General features: G+C 40.7%; 1 protein-coding gene across 1 annotated transcript; it reads right to left on the reverse strand.

Annotated features, from left to right (window-relative positions):
- Positions 1–2,921: 2,921 nt before the first annotated feature.
- On the reverse strand, positions 2,922–24,408 carry MAP3K8 (mitogen-activated protein kinase kinase kinase 8). The gene is made up of 7 exons (XM_006887096.1): positions 24,022–24,408; positions 15,442–15,609; positions 11,593–11,854; positions 10,648–10,754; positions 5,744–5,896; positions 4,222–4,468; positions 2,922–3,149 (listed from the first exon to the last, which is right to left on the reverse strand). Exons 1-7 carry the CDS (start codon positions 24,400–24,402, stop codon positions 3,019–3,021), a joined length of 1,449 nt encoding a protein of 482 aa, XP_006887158.1. The 5' UTR covers positions 24,403–24,408; the 3' UTR covers positions 2,922–3,018.

The raw sequence follows: 24,408 nt of genomic DNA on the forward strand, positions 1-24,408 counted from the left end.
CCAAAACCACCATTAACCCACTGCCTTGGAGTTGATTCCAATTCAAAATCACTCTACTTCCAAAGCTGTGACCTTTCTGGAAGTCCACTACCACATCTTTCTCCCATGGAACACCTGGTGAGTTCAAACCTAGTGTTTAATCACTAAACCACCAGGTTTCCTCCTATTTTTCCCGGAGTGGGCAGATTCCATCCATGTCCGTGCAATTGCTAGTAGACTGTTTCTGTCATCTGTTTCAGGCTACTTTACAGACTTTAAGGCAAACCTCGAGGGGCAAAGAGAATGAAAGCAGTGCTCACGCACTTGCCATGTGGTGAAAAGACGAAGGTGAGGCTTTCGCCCTGGGAATCTCATCTCCACTTACACATGGAATCTGTGCACCCCTCACTCAGGGTAGGACCCTGGTCACTTAAAGCAGAAATTATCAAAGTGGACAGAAGGAGTGTTCAGGATGAGAGTCTCCTCTCTGAGCAGATGTCCTCTGCCTAGCATCTCAGGTGAGGAATGGATTCCCTCACAACCTGCTCTTTTCTTCTTGCTTCTTAAGCAGATTCTCTGTACTGTAACTGAACCCAGACTCAATCTCCACCTTCCAGCCCAGCAAGAACTGCCACTGCCACCACTGACCAGTTCTCATGTCCCAAAATCTCCCCGAGAAGAACTCAGACTTATGTTAAAGGAATGCTTTTCTCCAAATGAAACTTAAGTCGAACGTGATCTCTTTTGGCTTTTGAAGTTTTTTGTTTTTAAATCATCAAAAGCTGTCCATGTTTAACCAGGGGAAGATCTACATTGTGTAAGGCCTAATTTAGGGTGAAATTCTATGTAGAGACACAGAAGGGCCCATGCACGTGAGGGACCCTGCAGCTGAAGCTCCATTAATTTCACAACACATGCACCCCACCCTCACCTTGGGAGTGAGTGATGTGTCTTCTTCACAGAGGTGATGTGTCATACTCAGAGCAGTGTGGTCTGAGCCATGGAACTGACAAGCCTGCAGTTAAACACCAGCTGTCCCTTTACGTGCTGTGTGATCTTGAGCACAAAGTTCCCTAACCTCTTGATGCTTCAATTCTCCCTTTTGAATAGAACATCAGGCTAGCAATGCCCATTTCGTGTGTCTATTATAAGAACTGCAAGGGGCAGGATGTTTTCCCTAACATATGTGGCAGTGTTTAAGCCTATACATTCAAAGAAAGATAGGTTAAACTTCCACTCAATAGTTTTCATCAGAATTTTATGTGTCTGCCTTAGTGATAAGGAATTGGGCGGTCAACTCAAAGACACGCAATTCAAGTCCACCCACTGAGGGGTCAGCCAGAGTTGATTCCAACTAGACGGTGCATGACAACAAACATGAAGGGAAAGAGCAAGGCTGTACTACCTTGATAATGTGAAAAGAGCATGCCAGTATATATTCAAAGGAATATAACGTGTGGAGTCTCTGGGTAGTGCGATTGGGTAAAGTATGTTTCTGCTGACAGAAAAGTTGGAAATTCAACTTTCCCCAGACATGTCTCAGATTTAAAATCTGGCAGTTTACTTCAGAAAAATTGGTCACTGAGAACTTCATGGAACATGACTCTACTATGACATACATGAGGGCGTCATAAGGGGTTAACACAGTTACAGCTGGTGGATTTATATGGTTTGGATCCACCAGCTGTGCAGCTGGAAGGATGAGCAATCCCGTCCAGTGTGATTAACAGCCTCTGAAAACCCACAGGAGGATCAGCTACGGGTCAGTTCTGACTCAACAACACCCAATAACAAAAACAAGATGCAAAACTGAACCATACTTAGTCTCAATCAAGAGCCTACAATTCTTTTTCCATCTCAGTATTCCAGATGGACAGGACATAGTTCCATGAATGAGGGCTCAACACAGGAGCAACACAAGAACATGCAAACTCCAAGGTAATTTTTGCCTCCTTGTGATACCTGTTGCCCAAACTTACATCCTTACATCCCATCATCATCTAGAACCTGTCATTCCCATCCCAGCTGAGAATCACACTCCTCACAATAATTAAGACAATTATGGATTTATTCCATTGACTTGACCAATCATACTGAACAAAATATTAGCTTCATTTACATAATGTAAAAACATGCTTTATGTAGGAGTATTCACATACTTTACAATGTCAAAATATACATATTTAGGACAGTTTCAGGAAAGCATTTGATATAAAACATACACAGTATGCTATTTTCATATACAAATGTTTGAAGGAAAAGAAAGGAGGTAAGAATTGTAAAAGCAGCATGAGGAAAAATTTACAAAGGTTTCTGTTCTTCTTTAAGGTCACATTCTCATCCTTTGGGATGTACAGAAATGATGTGGTTTACACAGTTTTATCCACATTCAAAACATCACGTTTTAAATGTTCTAAGCATAGCATGTACAGTACAAAATGTTTCCATAGGAACATAACGGGACGTGTCATAGTGACATGTTGTCAGATGGCACCTAACTCACCAATAAGCCATTTTTTTAAGACACGAATTCAGCTTATTACCCCAATTTTCATGTAATTTTATTTACATAAAATAAAATGAATAATCTGATTTACACTAGAATTTACTGAAAAAGGTTCAAAGAGGTATGATACAATATTTACACCAAACAAGGATTCAGAGTTAAACAACAATCCCATACTTAAATTAAAACCAAGAATAGTAATTTTAGGCTAACATATTATCCTTGTGATGGAAAAACTCCAGCAAAGTGCAAAGTGAGTGGAATCAGTCACCAGAAAACGATCCTTCTACGAACGTTTCCCATCTTTCCTTTGTTAGACTCCCTGAGAAATGAGAACCTGTAGAGGAGCGCGTGCGGAGCAGCTTCCCAAATCAGGTACACAGGAGCCGCTCAGAGCTCACACTGACGTGTCCTAGAAGCCAGGCAACTAGCTAACAAGTGGCACAAGCCCCCGTCCAGAGCCTCTGTGAAAGTCAGCAGGTCTCGCTTCCACGAGTTAAGTGCTGAGTCTTCATTCAGAGGCAACGATGGCATCAGCCGTACTCCAGGGTGGGCGGACCACGGACAAGGTTGAAATAGCCAGCGAGGGCACCCAGGTCTATGTAGAGAGAGCGTTGTCTCTTTAGCATCTCGGATTCCTCCGTGCTTCCTGTGCAGGAAGAATCTGAAAAAGGGAAATAGTGAAAGATAAATGAACCAGGGAACACGCCCAGGACTAAATATCTGTTCTTCCTTCAAAGTGATGTTACATTCGGGCCTAGTACAATAGCTTTTCCTAAGCTCTAGTAGTATCCAAGACTCATCTTTGAGCAGGGAGCTATGCTGGTACAGGCTCTAGAGAGGCACACTGTTAATCCAAAAGCTACGCCTCGCTGGTGGTTCAAATCCACCAGCCAGCTCCTCAGAAGACAGGACAAAGCATTCTCCTTCCATGCAAGTTACAGCCTCAGAAACTCAATGGAAGGTCAACTCTGAGTCAATTCCGGCTCCCAATGAGTTTAGTCAAGCTGATCTTAGAGAACTGCAGATTTGTACCACAGTCTCAGTAGCTTTAAGGTATTATTTAGAAGCCCTGGCATATTTTCCAACATCCTAGAGGGTTTTGTTTCAATACAGAAAAGCCAGACAAGAAGTGGAATGCAAGCAAACTACAGGTTTGACATCTGGGTTTGCATCTAAAAGGACAAAATGTCACTGATATTTATGGTGACAATGCCCCTCTCTTAAAGTATACTCAAGGGTCCTGGAATGCTTGCCAATTCTCCTGAGTGAGAAAGCTCCATAGTTGGCAATGAGATATCAAGCAGAGAAATAGGGAAACATTAAGTTGACTTTAAACTCAATGTTTTCTCTCTGCAGAACCAGCTCATGATGTTCACAGCAAAAGACAGTAATGGTTACCCAACTGTATTTAGCAGAGCCTCATGATTAATGCCAAGCAAGACCGACATAGTGGACATGTGAAAACAAAAAGATGTTCTCTGCTGCTAAATACACAGGTCAGAAGCACTTCCCAGAGAATGTGAACTACAATCACTCTGAAAAGCAGTTATCATTTTCAGGGAAATTGCCAATAAAAAAAAAAATCCTTGTACCGGCTAAAATGTCTGCATTTATGGCTTTCAAGAAATGACTTTTGTTTCTTCCTCCCAAGTTCTTTCACCAGTCTTGCATGTTTTATGCAGACAGAAAAAGAAGGACAGAGAAGGGGTGGTGCCCACAGCAGGTGCCCCTACCAGTAATGTTCTCAGGAAGTTCCAGCTCCTTCCTGCTCAGCAGCCTCTTCCGCTCAAACAGAGCAGAGTCCAGACTCTGACAGCGCGGCTGCTCCTCTCTGGGGGGGTTCAGGGCTTCATGCTTTAGCAGGTCTGCAGCCCTGGGACGGTGGTTAGGATTTCTCTCGAGGGCTGCCTCTATCAGCTCTCGCATGCCAGGACTGCAGTCTTCAGAGATATCTTCCAGCGGAGGTGCCTGTTTGTGGATCTGTTGATAAAACCAGTTCTCTTAGCATTAACTGTATGTGGAAACATATCCTCAACAGGAAAATAAATATTCTAGTAACAACACATTGGAAAGTAATTTGTTCCCCATTATATACCCAGGAGTAAATCCAGTTCATATACCCTTCGACACGCTGCTCTTTGGTTTCCTAAGGACATCAAGTAAATGTGAAAATGGCTAGGCACTGGACTAGCAGAAAAGGTTTACAGTTCAAACCCACCCAGAAGCACCTTGGAAGGCAGTTCTCGTACTTCCAAAATGTTACAGCCTTGAAAATGCTACAGATCAATTCTACTCTGCACACTTGAAGTCCACATGGAGTCATTGATTCCAGATGGACTCCTATGTAACTTACGACAATGACAACAAGTTCTGATAGGCAGTCATCATTTCTATTTTTATATCATTATACATCCATAGTTACTTCTACAATATTCTGAGAATCGTCATGTTCTGAAATATCTACATTAAGATTGCATGTTCCCTTTACATGTCAGGCAGATAGGGATCCCTAATCAAGTTTCTTTTTCCGGAAGGTATTTTCTTTTAAGAGCATTTGCAACTTTCTTGGTTCAAAGAGTTATGCTTTGCTAATGTTATTAAGTACCATGTTATTAAGGCACCTTGTGGCAATGCAAACAGTTAACCACCCTGAAATGCTCACTAACAAGTTTGAGATTCTCGTCTATCCAGAAGTGCCACAGAAGAAAGGCCTGGGTATCTATTTCTGAAAAGTCAGCCACTGACTGCCTGTGGAGCATGGTTCTACCTTGACACCCATGAGGATGCCATGAGATTGCGACCAATAACATAATTGGTAATTGGTCATAATGGAATAGTGTATCATTTATTTATGCCTCATCCAATCTCAGGGAGCTCTGGTTGCCTAGTGGTAAGAATCTGTGCTGCAATCCTGAAGGCACGTGGTTCAAATCCTCCAGCTGCTTCACAGGAAAAGGATGGGCAATCTTCTCCTGTGCAATTAACTGCCTCTGAAAACCTGCCAGAGTGTCAGCTATGGGCTGGTTCCGACTCAATGGTACACAACCACAACAATGCACCTTCAGATTCCCACTTAAATAGCAATGTCTTCCTTTTAACAATGAGGCGTCTCTCCCCATGGGAAGGACTCATGGTTGTTTCTCTCATGGAACACCAGTTCATTATAATCCCGTTTAGGTAAAGATGTTACAGGATGTCCCTCTGCCCAGGTGGCATTCCCCCTTCTAGCCCCACAACTGGACTGCTCCTACTTACAATGTACAGGTACGAGGGATAGGCCGAGCGAGGGTAGCGCTTCACCCAGGGCGGGGTGCCCGTCTGCATGTGGATGAGCATGGCCCCCAGGCTGTAGATGTCTGCTTTGGTTGAATGGCCCCTGCACAGAATCACCTCTGGGCTCATGTAAATCTGAAAAGTGAGGGGGGAAAAGTCAGGCTGAATCCTTTCCTTTGTTTCATTTTTCCATTTCCCTAATTCATTGTGAGAAATTGGCTCAGCCAAGTTTAAGGTCGTTATTGCATCTGAACTACTTCATCGCTGGCAGTGTTGTGTACCCTTAAGCTAAGGAGAATAATGCAGGCATTATCTAGCAGCCACATCACTTTGGCTGAAGGTATCAGAACAGTCTGGCATCAGAGACTTTTTACTCCACAAACTGAGCACACAGTTGATCAGGCAACAGAAGCAAGAACCCACCTGGGGATTAAAGTACAGATCTGAGTTGGTTCATTTTTTTCTATTAAAACATCAGTTAGTTTCATGTTTCATCGGGAGGGAGAGAAGTCTAGGGAACATTCTTACCAATCACTTAGGAGATAAGAACTTTAAAGGTAAAAGTACAGTGTTGTCAAAGTGATCCCTATTAGTCATTTCTAAAAACTACTTCTTTCTACCTATCACGTTGCTTGGGGATTAAGTAGTAAATACCTGCCACATTAAGAGTGTAAAAGAAGTGTTTGATTGTATTAGTAGATGCTGAATAAGTTAGCCTAGTTTTATAGTTTATCTCATACACTTTTGCTTCTGACTTAAAAGAGAAAGAGAAAGGAGTTAAAATATGAGGGGTGGCCAGTGAACCGTGTGTGGTGCTCTTACAGCTGTTAAGAGACGTGGAGTAGCTAAATTCAAATTAACAACATGTGGCTTTCTATCATCTGTGTCATTTGAGGGCATTAGTCTTCCTGGAATATATTACAGAGTAACTAACTGAAAAACTGGCTTGCAAAAAGTGGGGAAACTGCCGAGTTTCCTCATGCTTACCCTGTCCGGCTCCTTCCTACAGCACCCTTCCTGTCTGGCCCATTCTCCTGGCCAAGCTCCCTCTCCCTTGCTTACACATGCTTTCTCTTTCTCTCTCATTGCAAAAGCTTAACCAGATTTCCTGGCCCCAAGCGTTCTCTGCAGAAAAAGATAGATTACTTGGATTCTGAGGACTTTGTTATGAAATACGATTCCAAAGGTAGAAAATAAATGCAGTGGTTATTATTAGCTGTCAATTAAAACCACCTATTTCCTTCCCAGCACACCAAGAAAGCAGGGTTAAGGCAAGCATATAGTGGAGGTGCCACTGGTAGCAGCTGAGCAGAGGGGATGCTGGAGGTGTCTGCACATTTAGGCTGCACTGTGAGTGGCAGCACCCTGTTCAGTATGGTGACCTTCAGGTAGACGCTCTACTTTTCACGGATCTGCTTCCCCAAACTTTACAAGAGTCTGGACAATCAGAGCAGAAGGCAGCAGAGAATGAGGTTCAAGGACTCTAAGGTCAGAGTCAGGACTCATGGGACAGATAGAGTGACAGTTCACTCCCTGAAGTAGAGGAACCATCTGGTCCAGACCTTCATCTGCCAGCGAGCTTATCAGAAAGAGGAAGAAATTGTGCATACTTGTGTATGTGTACGTGTGTGTGTGTGTGTGTGTACATAAGCACACGTGTACATGTATGTATGCATGTGAGACCATTACATGTGCATATGATACCATTACGAGTTAAGTAAAAAAAGGTCAAACAGACACTGAAGAAAACAAGACCTTTTTATAAGGCCTCACTAAAAAAAAGATCATTCTAATTATTTATTGGTATTCATTATTTATACTATATACCATGCAACTTAAAATTATATAGATTAAGTATACATCATATTAACTTTATGCTTGTTTACATGCTTACAATACAAGGTCCCTGTATATATGTGGAGATAGAGAACAAGAAGCGTGGTGGGGTTAAGTATTAGTTCACATGAGCTACACTGCTGGATTCTGGAATCCTCAATGTCTGTGTAATAGCCAAGTGATAATTCGTAATGGGGGGAAAATTTAAAAGCACTGACTTGGACTCATTTTAGTGGCTTTTTAAGTATCTTGGGTAAAAGCAGAAATTATTGAAAGTCATGACAACTTTGTTTATTATCCCACTTCAATTAGTGCATACTAAACAGAGTGACCACAGGCTAGTTTGAGGAAAGCTTATAACTATAAAAAAGTCTTAGAAGTTAGTTTGACCAGTTCACAAAAAATCAATTTACATCTGCTGAAAAAACTTGATCTAAATATTCCACAGTCCTTTAATCATCTCACACCTGATCATACAATGTCTTTCTTCTAAAGACTCTCAGAAAAGCTGTGTTCTTCTCCAGCATTGCAAAATGTTCAACCGAATCGTGCTGCCAGGAAGGGAAAGGTATTTTCCATATTTAATACCATAAATAGTTTGCTTCTCAAACCAGCTCCAAGAAAAAAACATGGAATGTCGCATATCTAAACTCCTGCCTAATGCCAGAATATGCTGAAGCATTTTCCAAGGAAAGCATGCCATAAGTATTAAGTCGTATTAGATTTTTGTGCTTTGGCAAGGTATTCTTAAGACCAGAAGACAAAAACATTCTTTTTTTAAAAGTCTATATAACTTTGTTTTCTGACTTATTATTCTGTTCAAAGGCAGCTATCAAGAATCCTCTCTCATATATTTTCCAGTAATAATTTGAAGTAATCTCAACAAAAACAAAGATTTCTTCCGATGCTTAAAGAGTCTTCTTTGACAGTTTTAAGAAAAGCTTAAAAAATACTGGTTTGAAATAAAGGTGATTTTTTTAACATCATTTCAGTGCAACACAAAGTCTACCTAGATGGAGAAACATCATTTAGTTGAACACCAAGACTGATTTGACAATCTTGAGCAAGACGTGTAACTATGTACCTCCCTTCATTTCCAATAAAACTCAGTACCATCAAGTTGATTCTAACTCATAGTGACCCTCCACCAGGTTTCCAAAGCCATAAATCTGGACAGGCAAAGATTGCCCATATCACTCTTGAAGAGTGGGTGGTGGATTCAAGCCATCCGCAGGGCCCTTTGGTTAACAGTACAACGTGCTAAAGACTACACAACCGGAGTTCCTCTCATTTTCCGTATGCACAGCCAACAAAGAGAAAATCTAGGATTCTCTGAGAGTGAAGCATCCCATGGAGTACAGAAGCAATTGTCACATCCATTTGCTTTCCCTAAGTGGTTAGCTGCTAACTACAAGGTCTATGGTTCAAAGCCACCAGTTACTCCATGAGAGAAAGATAAGGCAGTCTGCTTCTATAAAGATGAACACACTTGGAAATTCTGTGGACAGCTCTATGTGATAGAGTAGACTCAAAATCAGTGAGTTTACCTTCTCATTTGCATCCAACCCTAACCAACCTAGTTGCATAATCAACTAGGAAATAAGCAGTGGATGTTTTAACACTTTGCATAAATTTAAAGTAGATCCTCTCCACCAGCAAGGAGGACCTCTAAATCATCACTGTTTAAAAGACCACAGAGAGTGCAGTCCTTGTTCTGTTCAGGGCTTTATTCCCGGGACCCACCACAGACTTGGCCAGGTAGTAGATGCTCAGCAAACAGACGCTAAGTCAATTTATTATTTTGCCTGATAAAGTGAATGCTAATACATTGTATGAATGTTTTGGTCTTAATTCCATTTAGATTCACAAATAGCTTTCTGCTTGGTCTTGCTTCACAAACAAATAATATAATTAGTTGATTTTTAGTGCTCACTAGCTGAGGTTTATTACAGTATCTCTGGAATTAAATATTCACCTCAACTATTGTAGGTCTTCATGACATATTATCAATGACCCTGGTAATCAAGAATATAATGTGAAAATCCCAACCGCATTGCCATCTAGTTAAAACTGACTCAACACCTGACCCTCCATTAGGTTTTTGTGGCTGTAAATTGCAGGAAAGAAGATTGTTCACATTACTCTCTTGGAGCCACTGGTGGATTTGAACTGACAAAGAGGAACGACCTTTGGATTAGCAGCACAACTCGCTATCGACTAGAACCCCAGAGTTCTATAATCAAGAGCACAATGAGGCCAAAACTTAGTTATATCCGTTCTCTTACTAATGACCTGAACCAAACCCACTATCACTGTGTCAACTCCAACTCATACTAACCCTGCCTTGGATCTGAAGATTTACACTCTTATGGGAAGAGACTGTTCATCTTTCTCCTGTGGAGCCACTGGTGGATTTGAACTCTTGACTTTTGATTAGCTCTGGTGGCCTAGTGGTAAAAAGCTATGTTGCAATCATGAAGGCATGCAGTTCGAATCCACCAGCTGGAGATGAGCATTCTCCTCCCGTGTGATTAACTACCTGTGAAAACCCACCAGAAGGTTAGCTATGGATCGGTTCTGACTCAACAGTACACAACAACAATGCCACTTAGGCTCCCTACTTTGGTAATAGTGATTTTTTTCTTTTAAAGTAACATAGCATTCAGATTTTATTTAGACTTAGAACTAGATTCAAATGCCAGAAGAGTATGAGTAACTTTGGGCAGTAAATTTTAGTCTCTCCAAGCTCATTTCTTTTGTATAAAATTGGAGAAATAACTGTATTTGTCTACAACAAGAGTATTAACCCACAATAGATTATGAGGATTGAATAAAATAGCACACCCTTAGTGCCAGACTCAGAACTTGGCACCTAGCAAGTGCTCATTAAATACGCTAACGATGACAACAATGATTTCACCATTGCTCTCCCTCCCCCCTTTGACCTTTTCCATAGTCACTGTAGAACCACTTATTTAAAAATGCATAATAACATTTTCAAATATAATTAAAAATAATTACTACCATATAATTCATGTGACCATCATTACCTCTGTTCCTCGGAGATCCTTTGGAAGATAGATATCCTCAGTCATTTGTACACTTAGGCCAAAATCCACCAGAACAGCTTTTGTGGACATAAAAACAATGTTGCTCGCTGTTAAGGAGAAGGAAACATTTTATCTCAGCATAAAACTGCATACATACACAGAAATAAGGTGAAAACGTTATCTAGAACAGCACCTGAACTCCAAATGAAGAGACTTGGCATGTTTGAGATGAGTGTATTATATTCAAGAGTCGACAATGAGTATCAGCCAGGTGAAAATCAATTTGCAAGGATTGAGCCAATGTGGATATAAAGGGTGGGACCTATTAATTAATCTCACAGGCTTGAATATAAAATTCTAAGATGTAAGAATACTGTTATCAAGCCACTCTTCTAAAACAAAGCATCTGGGAGTCTTATTAGTTTTAAGTGAATGTTTGGCCAGTCCAATTTAGCTATACTAATTAGGAGTTCTACTGGGTCTCTCTTGAATATTTCCTCACCATATGTTGTCACTCCTAGAAAGTAAACAGCCAAGGCTTTTTTCATGGACTCCTGCCAAGTTGATTTTCCAAATTAAAAAGCTATTTATTTATCAGAAGTATATGACCGAGTGTATATAGATATATTTAAATTTAAAAGCACTGGTAATATTTAGCAGATGAGCTCTGTCCTCCTGACAATGCGTCATCACCTCTCTTTATGCCTTAGAGGTCCAAAGAAAGACACATCTTGCTTCTTTTTTTTTTTTTTACATCCTGCTTCTTAAACACGTTTCAGGAGCACAGGGGAGAAGGTGGAACATCTTCCCCAGGAAGGGCTACCTCCGCCACCCAAGGTTCACAAACTGAAGGGAGGAACCCATTTGCCTCCTAGCTAAGCTTGTTTTCCTCCCACTGAACTAGTATGTTTAAACCAACGAGGTGTTCATCCAAAGACAACTCACGTTTGATATCATGATGAATTACTTTCTTCGAGTGGAGAAAATCAAGTCCCTTGAGAACATGCTTTGTCACCCAAATAATTTCAAATTCTCTCATGGGTCCACAGCTCTCCAGCTTCTCCAGTACAGACCCTCCCTCGCCTGCCTCCATAAAGAGGTGGACAGTGTCACCCCACAGGACAGCCCCATACAGCTCAGCGATGTTTTCATGCCGGAAGCAAGCCTGGATCTCAACGTCGGAGGGCTTAAACTGATCCACTGGGATCTGGAACAGAAAAACATGCGGAAGGTTCTGAACAAGCTCAGGATAATGGGAAACAGAGAATGTAGATGAACCCACAAATCAGAAGGCACCTAAATGTGCTCAAGGATACACTGATTTATATGCACTTCTTCTACAGAATTTTTAAAAATATCTGCCTCAGACCTGATTTTCTATCATGTCAGTTATAGGTACAAAATTCAAAGTAAGAAAACAAAAATATTTTTTAACAGTAAAATTTTCTTTTATCATTATTGTTGGGTGCCACTGAGACTACAACTCATGGTGACCCTGTGAACCTTGCCTTCCTCACAATCTCCCCACCCTCCAGTGGATTCTTCCAGTCATTGTGTCAACCCATCTCATTAAGGGTCTTCCACTCTTTTGCTAGTCCTCTCTATTTTTTATGTTGTTGTTGTTATGTGCCATCGAGTCACCTGCAACTCATAGCAACCCTATGTGCATTAGCTCTGAACCCAGCTCTATCCTGAGCCAATCTCATCATCTCTCCAACAGACCTAATCCCATTTCTCCAGTCATTGAGTCAATCCATCTCGTCCTGGTGTCAAAATCCGGTCAAAGTTTTAAAGATTTTAATGACAGAATCAAAAAAATAGAGACAATTTATATTGTGATTATTTCAATTTGTTACGAAACACCATCAATAAACCCCTTGGTTCCACAGTAAGTGCTTTAACATTGCATTTAAATAAATATGGGCCATCCATATTATGGTATGTATACCAAATAGTTATTAATAAAGACAGAAGTAGGTCTTTAAGTGCAAATAGACATGCAAATGTGTCTAATATATAGTGACAAAAAGTAAAATACAGAGAGGTCCATATTCCATGTTCTCACTTATAAAAAAACCCAAACATTAAAGTGATACACATATGTTGTTGTATGTACCATCATGTCTAAACTAACTTATATGAGAGAATGACAGCAATTACTGCTTTGTCAAATCAAAAGTGGGCTGCTTTTTTTTTGCACTTTTAAACATGTTAAATTGAAGTAGACACACATAAAAGTATAAAAATGCATGTGTAAGCCTCAGATTATCAACTGAACTCATATGTAAATTACTATCTAGATTAGAAAGTGGATTTGCATCAGCACCTCAGAAATGGCCCTTTTGACATTTTCCAGTCCCTACTGCCCAAGGGTTGCACATTGTGCTGACTTCTAATAGCATGAATTCATTTTGCTTACTTTTGTACCATATCTATTAAAGCCTATGTAACAATGGGCTTGAGCATGTTAGAGGTCATGAGGATGGCACAGGATAGGGTAAGATTCAGATTTGTTGTATAAAGTTGCTCTAAGAGTCAACTTGACAAGCATCTAACAACAACAACAACAACAACATAGTAGGTATATTTTGTGTCTGATTTCTTTGGCTCAATATTATGGTTATGATATTCCCACTATTAAAGGTATAAGACACTCACTCTCTTTGCTTCACTACATACACCCCTGTACAAATACACCACATAGCAGCATCTGGGAAGTCGTCAGTTTGGAGCTCTTGAAAATATGTTGAATATTCCTGCACATCCCAAATGCACCCATTACTGTCCGATTGATGCTGACTTGTAGCAGCCCTACAGCAGGAAGTAGGATCGCACCACAGGATTTGAAATGCCATGATGTGGCTTTTATCTTGAAATTATTTTTAGTTTGTTGTTGAGAATACACAAACAGAACATACAGAAATTCAAATTTCTGCACATAAAATTTAGTGGCATTGATTATATTCTTCAAGTTGTGCAACCATTTTACCCTACTTTTCTAAGCTACTTCTCATTCATTAGAAGAAAATCAGTGCCCCCTAAAGTTCCCATCTATTCTTTTAAGTTGCTGTTATCAGTCTGATCCTCTATAGACAGTTCCTAAAAGAATGTAATATTTAACGCAGACCCTTTTTAACTAGTTATGTTAAACTATTATTTGGTTTTAAGACTTTAGGGGGTAATTTTGAATTAGAGTTTAAATATTCTCAGGGCAATAATTTTTAAGGTACCATCAAGTCGAGAATACATGAGACTTTTTACTTCTGCTCTACATTTTCCCCCTTTTGATCAAGAATTCTTTCATGGAATTTTTTTTTTTAAAAATTTTTACCAGTGGTTGCCAGGCATGATCCAGATTTTCTGGTCTCAAGGCAAAAGAACTAGAGCTATAAATCTTTAGGGACAGATATTGCTGCAAAGTGGCTGTAGAATCAAATGCAGATTGGCTGCAAAACCATTGATCTTTCAGCCAAGTCAAGCTAAGCATTAAACCTCGCACTACTAGGACTCCTTATTCTAATACACAGCTCTTGGTAAACATATGCATTCATTTCTATTGGGCGTATTCTTACAAGAGTGGAATTGCTGAGGCATGGAGCATATTCAACTGGGTAAATACCAAATTTCAGAGTAAGTGGTTCTTAGCAATAATTTTTTAGTAAGAATAGATGGAGTCTTTCAATAACTGGCATATTTAAAGTCATTCCTTTAAATCTGAAGTATTAAGAAGACTTACAGTATTGTCATAGCTTCTGCTTTCCTTTTGTTTGTGTGTTTGGGTGGGTTTTTTTGTTTTTTTTCTTTTTATTGTGATTTTAACAATCTGACCTCCATGATGGGGGTGTGAATAAAGAAGTAGTAAATGGATATGCTCTGCTATTTTATGTTAACTCTCCTGCATCCTATCCCAGGAGTGATGGCTTTGTCCAAGATGGTCCTAAATAAACTAGCACTTTCTCTTTTATCATGGCTGTGCTAGATTAAAATCAGCTGCATTCTTAAGCAGAGATTTAGAGAAATAATGGGGCCCCTGAGTGATATAAACAAAAGCTCAGGTGCTAACCAAAAGGCTGGACTTTTTTTTTTTTTAAATTCAGGCCATGTTTTTCACAATTACATGCTATACATCAGAGAGCTGGACAATGACTAGAGATGATAGAAGGAGAATTGAGAATTGATGCCTTTGAGTTGTGGTGCTGGAGAAGAGTATTGAATATACCATGGACTGCTAGAGCAAACAGGTTCATCCTGGAAAGGGTGAAACCAGGCTGTTCCTTGGAGGCAAGGATTCTGAGGCTTCATCTGACATACTTCGGTATGTTGCAAGGAGGGACCAGTCCTTAGAGAAAGACATTAAGCTTGGGAGGGTGGAGGGACAAGACAAGAGAGGAAGACCCTCGAGTAGATGGATTGACTCAGTGACTGGGGTAACGAGGATAGGTATGTCAGAGAGAGTAAGTTTGGCACAGAGTAGAGCAGAGTTCAAAGCTGTTGTACATAGGGTTGCTATGAATTGTAGGTGACTCAGAGGCACATAACAATAATTTCCAAAAAATTAGCCACTGAAAACCCTGTAAGTATAGTTCCACCATGAGGTATGAGTCACCACGAGTGGGATCATATGGTCACTTCCAGGGATGGAATAGCAGTAGGTAGCCCCTGAAGCATACTCTTTTGCAAAGCGTACTCCGAGATGAGATCCAATCAAAGGATAGACATTTGATAATGTAAATAAACAAGTAAAACTCATAGTGCCAAACAGCCAATGCCCACTGCCGAGCTGTAAGTACTTACCAGTTTACAGGCCATTCTCTTCTTAGTCTTTATATCTTGAGCTAAGTATACTTTCCCAAAGGCCCCTCGAGGAATAAAATCAGAGCCGATGTTCCTGTAAGTCAGCTTCCAAGGAATCAGAAGCACATCAGAATCGATTTGATACCGTCCATTCTGGGGAGTGATGACCTACAACAAAGCAAAAATGGGGGAGGGTGAGAGTAGCAGCAAAACTATCTTTTTCTGAGGCTCACACACTTGCTCATTCCTTGCCGTAGAGTTGGAACGGACTCATAGCTGACCCTCCACTGAGCTTGGCAGGCAGTAAACTACGTGGGAGGATACTGTCCATCCTCATCCCTCAGAGCTGCTAGTGGATTCAAGTGACCAGAGAGATGTGTGGATTTTGGATTAGTAACACATAGGCTTTGCCACTATAGTTCTGACCCACATGTTGGAAACTGGATCTTTTAGGTGTGTTCTGCAGACAGTAATTGAAATAAGTGTCATTGTGTCATAATAATAATAATAATAATAACCCCAAAACAAACTCTCATACTCATTGCTGTGGAATTGGAACCAACTCATAGCTCACCCTCCACACAGGCTGCAGAGGCTGTAAATCATACAGGAGGAGATTACCCATCTTTCTCCTACAGAGTGACTGGTAGATTCAGAATTCCAAAAGCATAATAGTCTTTATGTCAGCAGCACAACGTCCTACAGGCTATTCCACCAGCGTTCCCGCCATCATAACACAGTCCAAAATAACACCAAACTCATTGTTGTGAGACAATTACAACTCATGGTGAACTTACAGAACAGAACTGCCTGAGGGGTCACAGATCTTTTCTACAAATAGCTTGCCCCATCTTCTTCCTGAAGAGTGGCTGGTAGATTCAAACCATTAATCTTTCAGTTAGCAGCTGGGCACTATGGCCACTGTGCCACCCGGACTCCTTCTCATAGTAATGCACAGACACTATATTTGAAGCTTCAGCAAGACAGAGAAAGCATGTCACAGAAACAGGTCTGTGGTCAGACCTGATCATATTGCCATCAACACATGAGTAACTGCCGAGAAGAACTCTAAAAGTTATTTATCTGAGGAGCGTGGCTGCTGTGATCAAAAGGTTGAAGGTAAATATTGCGTAAACATAAACTGTGCCTGCAGGTTGATTCGTTTCTCATTAAATGTGCTAACCTGTCGGGCCACATAGCTATTACTCACACATGATGCAGACGGAGAGCGTGTAAACGAACTGGTGAGTATGGAACGTTTTGGGGAAACAATGCCAGAGCTATGCACTGACAATACTGCAGATTTGAAGGGCAGGATTATTCTCCATCTGCTCACTCCCTTCACATTCATTGAGTGCACAGTATGTATTAGGCATTGTGTTTTTGTGACCACAGACAAGGTAGAGATAATCCATGACCTGACACTGAGAGGTCATGAGCAATTGAATACCTCCAATGAAGAGGCTGCAAAACTAACTAGTCAGATTGAGAATTCAAAGAGATCGCTTTCCATAGCAATGAGGTTGCCAGGGTGTGTGCACGTCTCAAAACTCAGCTCAGACATTAAAGATGTATATTTTAAGGGGAGCTCTGGTGGCCTAGTGGCAAGAAGCTGCACTGCAATCCCACAGATATATGGTTCAAATCCACCAGATGCTCTGCTGGAGAAGGAGGGGCCATCTCCTCCTGCACCAGTCAGATCCAATTTGACAGTACACACAGAGAGAAAATAATTTAAAAAAAAAATTTTAAAAAAGATGTATCTTTTACTGGATAGAAGTTGTATCTCAATTCTTAAAACAGAAAAAAAAGGGAGGGAATTGAAAAATGTTATTATGGTAAACCAGTTCCTGTATTGCTTATTCTGATGACAGAGAATTCATGTTTTCTTGACTGTGAGCTTTCAGAAGCAGATTGGCAAGGCTTTCTTTCATTTCTGAGTAGATTAGCAGCTGAAGGTCTAACTGCTTCAGCGAGGCCTCCTGATTAACATGCTAGTCTCAGGATGTATGATTTGAAGAAATGTTAGAAGCCTCCTTTCAAAGGAAAAAAAAACAAAGCCAAACCAACACTCACATAACTAGGGAGCTCTGAAAGAATTCTAACTCTGTAGAATGGGATACTGTTAACCCAAAGATGGCACTGCTTGGACAGTCCAAATTCACCCATGGGCCCATGGGAGAAAGCTGCAAAGATGGGCAATATCCCATGTGATCCAAAAACAATCTAAAAACTCCAGTTTTCCTTAAGTGTATTTAGTAATATTTTGGCTTTAGATTATAACAGGAATTACAAAACTGTCAAAATGACACTGCATTATTTCACACACAACTGAGGCTCATGGGGAGAGTGACAAACTCCTAAATTCAGCACATGAGAAAGGAGCGAATATTGACTCATACGCAGACCAATCAAGCCCTCCACTCTGGCCACAGTTCTGGGAATCTTTCTAATGTCAGTAAGGCTTATTCATTCAGTTCCCTCTACTGCTAATTTTAGCTACACATTCACAAACAGATGCTCTCCCTGTTAGTCAGGAAATGAAGTAGAGAATATCTTTCTTACTTAGAAGTGTAGCATCAGTGAGTTAAGAAATTAAATATTTACTGAGGTCTTTCTCTGCATGGGGCCTTGTGCCGGACCATGGAGGGAAGAGAAATAAATTCAGACTGTCATCTAGACTTGTTTGAAATATGACCTCCTTTCAAGAGGTGTCTCTCTTTCAGCAGCTGGAGACCTCTTTTTGTAACATGTTTGGAACACATGAATTGAGTCTGTTTCTATATTTCAATGGAACCATCATCACTGCACTCAATGGCACCTGCTTATAGTTCCTTATTACCAAATATTTACACACATGATTTCACCATACCCTTCAGCTCCACACTTCAGTGTTTAAAGTAAAATCAAAGTCTCACTTTCATCCACCCTCAGTTCATTAGACCCCAATTTGACCTTTTCCAGGAGGAAAGGCTAAGACCAACAGACACACATGGAGTAACCTGATTATTGGCCTGGCGGGGTGCTAAAATCATAACACATTATCTCACCAAGGCCTCACAACAGTTCTGTGAGGCAATAACAATTTTTTAACCTCCTTTTTACAGATGAGGAAACTGGTTTCAAGAGGTTAAGCAAGTGTTGGTAACAGAGCCAGGATTGTAGTTCAGTATTCTGACCCCAAAAGCTAGACCTTCCTTCTAGAAGGTTGTAATTAAAGCTGAGCCCAAATCCAAAGCTGATTATTAACTATCTTTACATATCAGAAGGAGTCCCGGTGACACTGTGGTTAAGAACTCAGCTAACTGAAAAGATCAGTGGTTCTAATCTAGCAGACTTTCCTTTGGGAGAAAAGACCTCATTATCTTTTCCAGGGGAGTTTGGTCTAAAAATCTTATGGGACGGTTCTCTCCTGTCTTGTCGAATTGCTGTGAGTTGGAATCAATGGCCACAACACACATGCCACTGAGCACACATTCTCCTCTGTAGATCAAAGGTCCTTAAACCCATTTCACAGCTTCCCTTATTCAAGTTCTCCCAAGTTCTCAGTGATTGCCCTTGATCACAGACCCAGGAATTTTAAGACATCGTTGAGGCAAATCCTGAGCAGTGTGCAGTCCTGCAGTCTCAGATTCTTCCCCTTGCCTTATTGCAGCTGTTAATGGTCATCGAAGTGATGATAGCTTAGAGCAGTAATACCCTTCCCACTGGAATTCTGGATAAGTGCTTTTCTTCTTTCTAGCAGCCCAGCCAAATAATCTTACATAGCTCTCTGCTGATCATCTTCAAGGTCTTCATCAAAGTCATCTTTCAGTGCAGATGTTATATGAGTGTGTTCTATGTCCTTACCTAGATTGTCACCATCTTCATTAAGTAATACTGGGTCCCAGAGCAACACAAGAGAAACAGGCTGTAAGTTCACTAGGTGGCCTGTGTGGTGTGTTGTCGTGAAATTGATGTGATCTTGGACTTCAATAAGGAGACACAAAAATAAGCCTCTCTTTGTCTTCTGCTGCTGGTCACACAACAAATGGAAACTCATGCTCAAGTTCTCTGCACTAGCATTAAAACTGATTCAAGACAACAGTGTGCAGCTGATGAGGAAAGTTAGCATCGAGGTAGGTACAGGAGGGGAACACACAGTCAGCATGTTTGTGAAAGAAGAGAGGAAATCTTGGGAGCATGAGATTTTTAAAATATTGAAAGGACTGCTCTGAAGAATACTACCAATTGTATTTAACAACCGTCACCATGATGGTTTACATTCAGTAGGCACTATGTGTAAGCAGTTCACATACATTCATTATTTGTTCTTATGGAATAAGAGCCCTAAGGTTGCCCATCTTACAGATATGTAAACTGAGGCACAGAAAGGAGATAGGACCAGTCCAAGGTCACAGAGTTAGCTGCTTTTAAAGCTAACTGCCTAAGCACTTTAACTCATGGGCTTATTATGTTCTTAGTCACTATTCATTGCACATATCTTTGCATAGCTCAAAAGCAGAATTAGTACTATAGAGAATCAAAGACATTCTATATAGGAAATAACTTCTTATAGCTGAAATTAGATAAATATGAAATCAAATGCCACAGTACATGATTACAGGAGATGTTCCAGCACAGACCCAAATGATCCACCAACTGCTGGGGATGATAAATGAAGGGATTCACTTTATTTATTCAAGGATCTTCAGGCCTAAATGATAAGCATTATAATTCCATGACAACCCCCTGAACAAAGCATTCAACATCTACAACTGGGTCCTATGATGGATGCCCTTCAGTTCCCCATCTAACTATCAAAGAGTGGGGCCTTTGAAATCCACCTAAGGCCATTTGTCCCCAGACTAGGTTATAAACCAGGTAAGATTGTAAAGGGCTTGTGGTAGTCTCACCCACGCAATCTCCAGGGAACTGTCTTAAAGGTTCTCTTTCAAATCTTACCAGATATTGACAGGGTCGTAGATAGTATGTCTAAGAAGATAACACATACATGTGTATACAGAGACAAAGACAACAACTTTTCAACAAGCCTATTATCCTAAGATAGTTTTGTGGTTTCTGGCCCTCCACGCTAATTAATCAATGCAATGGACATCATTGTTGATGTCCCAGAACATATCACACTCTCATGCTTCTCGACCTTCGCACACGCTATTTTCTTTTTCTGGAACATTTCTTACTCTCGACTCCTTTCATTGACTAACTCAATTTCATGTTTCAGGGCTCAGTTTAGGCATGCATTGCTCTTGGAGTCCTCTGTAGACATTCTCCCTCTCTCCTCCCCACCCTTAGGCTGTGTAAGGTATCCTGTTTGAGGGTTCCCATAGCAATCAGAGCAGGATTATACTTGGGCAAGTCCTACACAGTATTGTAATTATCTGTTTACTAGCCTCCTGCATTCACTAGGCAGTAAGATGTTAGAGGTCACATACTATCGTCCAGCCCTTGGAATAGTACCTGATACTACTTACAGAGACATGAAATACGTGTAGCAAAGGAGGAAAATACTTCTATGGCAATGTTCCATCATTCTGCACATTTATTTTACAGATACTTTTTACCTTTGAGCCAATCAGCTTAGTAGATGATTAGCTGCTTTTTTTTAAAAGCAGAGTGACAACAGCAAATGAAGCCTAGAAGAGAAATGTTTAGCTAGGGTAGTGGATGGTGAATGATAGCAAAAGTAGCGAGAGCTCTAGTGAGAACATCACTGTGTGATGAAAAGGCACAGAGAGAAGTGGGTGGAAGTGAGACAAAAGCCATCCTATCTCCTTCACTGTTTTGTCTCATTGGCCATGATCAGGAGTAGCAAAGGACTCCAACATCATTCTTAATGAAATATAGATGTGTCAATAACTGACACAGGGACAAGTCAGATCTTGAAGGTCATTGATGGTAAAGTCAACCTTGGCCTCTGAGCCATCAATCAAGGGATTTCTTTGTTGTTGTTGTTGCTATATGCCATCAAGTGACCTGTGACCTGTAGTGCCCTCTGTGTACAACAGCTCTGTCCTGAGCCAGTCTCACTGACTCCAACACACCAATCCTCATTGCCCCAGTTACTGTATCAATCCATCTCATCTGAGGTCGTCTTCTCCTGCGCTGTTGCACTACCCTTCCGAGAATGATGTCCTTCTCCAAGGATTGGTCCCTCCTGGCCATGTGCCCAAATTATGTGAGACAGAGCTTCAAAATCCTAGCCTCCAAGGAGAAACTTGGTTTCACCCTCTAGAAGGGCAAATTCTACCTCCTTACATATTTTAAGGACTTCTTAATTTTTTTAAAAATCTTCTTGCTTTCTATATTATATAACTTTAACTATTTTTAAAAAGAAGAATTTTTTTTAAGTCCTCAAGACTTTTGCTTTTATGATATGACTTGTTCATGTCTGTTCTCTTTGGTCACACTTGCACAGGCTCATGGCAGTATAGACTTATTTTATGCTTACTGTTTGCTGATCAAGTTTCCTTTTTCCTTTTTCTCTCCTTTTCTGCATTAACTTTTCTGGTCTTACTCTGAAAACTTCAGAAGGCTCTTTCTTTATATTCTTTTTGACTTTCAGAAATAGATCATCAGACCTTTTTTCCCAGGCACCTCCAACCTTTCGCTTAGCACCCAAGTACATTGACAGTTGTACAAAATCTAGGAGCTCCAACTTCCCACTATTGTTGTTGGAGGCTGTCGAGTACAACTCATGATGACCCAAGGAACAACTATCGTATCCTCTACCGCCTTCGTCATCCTCAAGCCCACCTCTGGCATCACTGTGTCAATCCATCTTGTTAGGGTCTTCTTCTCTTTCATATTTGGGGTCAGAGTTATCCTGTTATACTTTGTTGTTGTTGTTGTTATGTGCCGTCGAGTCGCTTGCTACTCATAGCAACCCTATGTACAACATCCCTAAACTCTGTTCTGTCCTGTGCCAATCGCACTGTCTCTGACACTCCTATCCCAATTACCCCAGTCACTGAATCAATCTACCTCATAGAGGGTCTTCCCCTTCTGCGCCATCCCTCCACCCTCCCAAGCATGATGTCCCTCTCCAAGGACCGGTCTCTCCTCACAACATGTCCAAAGTATGTTAGACGGAGCCTCAGAATCCTTGCCTCCAAGGAGCCACCCGGTTTAACCCTTTCCAGGACAAATCTGTTTGTTTTCCTAGCAGTCCAAGGTACATTCAATACTCTTCTCCAGCACCACAGCTCAAAGGCATCAATTCTCCTTCTATCCTCCTTGGTCATTGTCCAACTCTCCGATGCATAACAAGTGATTGTGAAGACCATGGCCTGTATCAGACGCACCTTAGTCTCCAGGGAGACACCATTGCTCTTCAGTACTTTGGAGAGGTCCCTAACAGCAGACTTTCCCATGGCAATGCGCCTTTTAATTTCCTGGCTGCTGGTGCCAAGACTGTTGACTGTGGAGCCAAGCAAACTAAAGCTGTGTACAATCTCAATCTCTTCACCATCCATCCTGATGCTGCCAATTGTTATACTTTAGCTAAAAAAATTGAGCATTGTCTGTAATTTATAGAATTACTTCCCATTCATAAAAGGAAGATCGTTACCAAAGTAATTAGTCAACTAAACAAAGTTTTTGACTACCAAAGCAAGTCACATGACTATGCCAACACAATCTTGCTTCATATTGATCCATAGCTGAACACACTTGGCTTCTAACAAAACAAACAATTCATTGCATAGCTGACCTAAATTATGTTGGTGTGCTTAATTACCTAGATGAATATGGTATGGAAAAGAAAAATAATTAAGTATTGAATTTTTCCAGACTCTTTCAGCACTGGTCCTAACTCCTATAAGTAGCCACTTTTCCAATTAGATACACCAAAGGAAAGGGAGGCAAATTCATCTATAAGTATGCTTTATATGTTACCACCTCCTCCTTTGCAAACAATTCTCTTTTTTGTGAAACACTGGATCACATTTAGCCAGCACCTATGTTCACCTTTGCCATAATAAGCACCTGGCCCCAGGCACACCTAAACAAATCACCTGATCTATTTTTATAGCAACAAGTGTTACTGCAATATTTTGGATTGTATGCATATTCGGGATGACTAACCAAATATATTATTTGTCATTCATACTTTGCCAATTGAAGAGAGTAGATCTGTGGATAGCTACTTACTGCCTACAAACTAAATTTCTGCCAGAACTAAATTTAATCATTTTCACTTTAGTGGTACAAAGAGAGAAGTGAAGAATTCATTCTTTACAATTATCAACTAGTTCTCAGTAAGCTTGTACCTTGGGCCTCAAGGATGAACAAACTTATTTTAGGCAACATTAAGTCAAAATGTTCTCCTCTTAATGACCTATTTTACAATATCACTACTAAACTATGGACACTATTTTTCAACAGATTTTATAAAAATGGGCTTTATCTTTCATCTTTAACTTAGAGGTGATTCTTTCAAATAGTATGGGGTTTGTTTTGTTGTGTTTTTTTTTTCAACTCACACCCAACAGGCACTCTACACCAAGTTCAAATGCATCAAATGAGCTGCAGTTGTAAAGACCAAACACAAAGCACTCAATTGATCAGAAAAGAACATACCATATTTAATAAAATTCCAGATTCTTGTGGTCGGTGTCCATAAAAATGCTTGGCAGTATTGGATATATGGTTTGCAAAAGCAAGCAAATCCTCCACCGTGCCATATCGCACGGATGACAAGCAGGGCACCTCGGAGCCCCCGAGCAGCAGCGATTCTGCGCGCTCCTCGTTCTGGTTACCCTCTTGACACATAGTCATCAGGCTGGGGTCGTACACCGCTGGCTCTTCACTTGCATAGAGGTTTTCCATAATGTCTATGACATCCGACATGTTCAGGTGTTTAATTAACAAGTCAATTTCTTCCTTGTTGTCACTTCCAGTGCTCATGTACTCCATTACTGTTGTGGTCTCTCCGGAGGCTGCAGAAGAAAGCACACACATTTGTTT

This window comes from Elephantulus edwardii, unplaced genomic scaffold, assembly GCF_000299155.1.
Source record: "Elephantulus edwardii isolate Elephantulus edwardi_28Jun2011 unplaced genomic scaffold, EleEdw1.0 scaffold00054, whole genome shotgun sequence".
Classification (NCBI taxonomy): Eukaryota; Metazoa; Chordata; class Mammalia; order Macroscelidea; family Macroscelididae; genus Elephantulus; species Elephantulus edwardii.

Coding starts and splice junctions, on each gene's coding strand:
- MAP3K8 (XM_006887096.1), bottom strand. CDS start 24,402: ATGTGTGTGCTTTCTTCTGCAGCCTCCGGAGAGACCACAACAGTAATG. Junction 10,755..11,592: donor AATTCATCATGATATCAAAC/GTGAGTTGTCTT, acceptor TCTCCTTAACAG/CGAGCAACATTGTTTTTATG. Junction 5,897..10,647: donor AGGATCTCCGAGGAACAGAG/GTAATGATGGTC, acceptor CTCACTTTTCAG/ATTTACATGAGCCCAGAGGT.